General features: G+C 38.7%; 1 protein-coding gene across 1 annotated transcript in view; it reads left to right on the forward strand.

The window, feature by feature from the left end:
- The window catches only part of LOC108580049, a 190,395-nt gene extending 187,923 nt beyond the window's left edge, over positions 1-2,472 (forward strand). Inside the window, exon 6 of the mRNA XM_017943712.1 lies at positions 2,324-2,472. Within this exon, the coding sequence (XP_017799201.1) occupies positions 2,324-2,472 (149 nt within the window). The remainder of the gene's footprint in view (positions 1-2,323) is intronic.
- The last annotated feature ends 655 nt before the right edge of the window (positions 2,473-3,127 follow it).

The raw sequence follows: 3,127 nt of genomic DNA on the forward strand, positions 1-3,127 counted from the left end.
TTCCAAGCGATTTTTTTCTTTTTTTTTTTTGATGATTTTATCGAACCTAGTCTTTCTATTTTAATAAATTTTACTCGAACGTTTTTCATTTATTCTCCAAATTCTCATTCTGCGGATGTTCGAATTAATTTTATGAATATTCCCAGGATATTTCACTGGAAAAGATATTTTTTTTTCTCCCTTCGGTGATGCAGACAGGTCTTTTATTTATTCATTTTTTTTTTTGGCTCCCCCAGCGATATTTCTACCGCAATACAATTCGACGGTGTTGTTTGTCGTACAATTTGAACGATTTCCGGTACACGGTGGTGCTCTCGAGGTATACTCTCGGATTTCTGATATCTCTTTGCTATCCCGTAACAGGATATTCGTATCGACGTCGAAATTAAAAGAGAGGAAAAATGGGAGAAGGAGAGAATGAAAATTGCTGCATTTATCAAATGTCGATCGTTCGAACGATTACGATGAATGTGTACCTGTGATGGTATTGTGGGATCAGAAATATAAATAGATGTTTATTAACAAAATATATGAACAACTATAACACTGTGACACACGCTTCTCGACTTTTCCAAACACACTGTCCATTCATCCCTCGCACGCCGTACTTTATAACCACTCTCGTCTGGCTATCGTCGCTCGTCGCCCGCTTTCTCTCTCATGCTCGCCACATTTGCTTGAAACTACTGTGGGATCAATTCGTCAGGAAAAACGTGTACTCTTTCTGTCGCATAGCCAACTCGGCTCGGTACAAATCTGTCGCGTGCAGGGCACAACGGGTATTAAATGCCGAGACATTTCAGACGTCCTTACCCCCCGGGAAATCTAGCTTGCAATCTTGCGCTCCAACTGTAGCCAGATTATCGGAAATCTGGCGCTCACGCGGGTTTACGACGCGTCAATCCCTATTGAGAATAAGGGAAAACGCTTTGAGGTTGTTAAACATTGCCTGCAATTTGAATTCTAATTGGAAATTCTCTTTCCGTGCTCTGCGAGTACTTCGATTGGGAAAACAGAGGGACTTTCGATCCTCGATTGGGGAATTCGTCGACAACCGCACAGTCAATCGTGCGGGATAACGCAAGTTTGTGATTTTAAATAACTCATGGAAGAGGGAAAGAAAATTTGTGAGCCGTGTGATATAATTGTGATGACAATTAAGTCTAAAAGAAAGGAGATTGCTAATTTTCATGGACTTCGGAGATAAGGCAAAGTAATTATCACAATACTTTGCATTATTAAATTAGGTTTCGAGATATTTTGATGTAGCACAAAGTACTTAGATTAGCTTAGAAAGCATTTACAAGTCCCTCAAACTATTAAATTAACTTACGAAGTATTTCCAGATACCTCGAACTATTTAATAAAGTTACAAAGTATTTTCAAGTACTTCGAATTACTAACTCAAGCTACAGAGTACTTCCAAATACCTTGAATCATTGAGTAACTCAATTAAATATTCCCAAATACCTTCACTCATTAAGTATCACAACTGAACATTCCCAAATACCTTGAGTTAATAAATGTAGCACATTTGAACATTCCCAAATACCTTGAATCATTAAGTGACTCAACTGAACGTGTGCAAATACCATGAATCATTGAGTATCACATCTGAACATTCCCGAATATTCCGAGTTATTAAGTAACTCAATTAAACGTTCCCAAATACCTTCACTCATTAAGTATCACAACTGAACATTCCCAAATACCTTGAGTTATTAAGTGTAGCCCATTTGAACATTCCCAAATACCTTAAATCATTAAGGAACTCAATTTCACATTCCCAAACACCTTGAATCATTACGTATCACATCTGAACGTTCACAAATACCTTGAGTTATTAAATGTAACACATCTGAACATTCGCAAATACCCTTGAATCATTACGTATCACAACTGAACATTCCCAAATACCTTGAGTTATTAAGTGTAGCACATTTGAACATTCCCAAATACCTTGAATCATTAAGGAACTCAATTTCACATACCCAAATACCTTGAATCTCTGGGTAACTCAATTAAACGTTCCCAAATACCTTCACTCATTAAGTATCACAACTGAACATTCCCAAATACTTTGAGTTATTAAGTGTAGCACATTTGAACATTCCCAAATACCTTGAATCATTAAGTAACTCAATTAAACATTCCCAAATACCTTGATTTATTAAGTATAACACATCTAAACATTCCTAAATACTTTCAACGATTAAGTCTCACAACTGAACATTCTCAAATACCTCGAATCATTAAGTAACTTAACTAAACATTCCCAAATACCTTGATTTATCAACCGTCACATCTCTTCTCTGACCAACAGGCGGCAACAGCTCCGCAGGCCTGAGCTTCTGGACTACGACAACGACGATGCTTCTCACGCTGGCCACCATCGTGTTCCTGTTGTCCGCTTCGATGACGATAACCGTTGCGCCGATGATCGCCACGGACCCCGTTCCCGCCAGCAGGTAGCTCGTACGCCTCCGCCAGTACACCGCTGCCGCTGTCTGACCCGATTAAAAAACAAAAGAAAAAAAAACATCGTCCATGTAAAACCTAGTAGTCTAGGGCTTCCAGTTATGTATGTTACTATGTATGGAGTAGATAGCTCGAATAACAATTGATTTTTATTCACGAGTGGGCCTGTGTGTTTGAAGCGGGAGGTCGAAGGGGCGAGCCAGCGAAAAGCAGAGCAAAACGAAAAAAAAAAAAAACAGAATATCGAAACACGTGGCGACACAAAACACAAGCAAACTGATATTTCTCCTTATTTGCGAGCGAAACGAAGATGAGAGAGAGAAAAAAAAAACGAAAAATTGCGCGTTAGTCCTATTTCACGATAGAAAAGACGAAAAAATCGTGGAGAGGCGAGAGGCGTGAACAGACAATTTCTTCCTTTCCTTTTTTCAGCGATTCTCCGCGAGAGAAGAAACTAAATTCGATACAGAAGAGAACAATGGTGAACACGAACACGCGGTATATTTCTAGTTGAAATTTTAAGGAACAGAATGAATTGCAGGGAGGATGTGGACGAAGAGGAAAATTGAAATTGTATCCTACTGCACGCTATACAAACCTCTGCGTAACGAAAAAAAAAAAAGAAGAAAAGTGGTTGTATTCGTTAATC

The sequence above is a fragment of the Habropoda laboriosa genome, unplaced genomic scaffold (genome assembly GCF_001263275.1).
Source record: "Habropoda laboriosa isolate 0110345459 unplaced genomic scaffold, ASM126327v1 scaffold23, whole genome shotgun sequence".
Lineage (NCBI taxonomy): Eukaryota > Metazoa > Arthropoda > Insecta > Hymenoptera > Apidae > Habropoda > Habropoda laboriosa.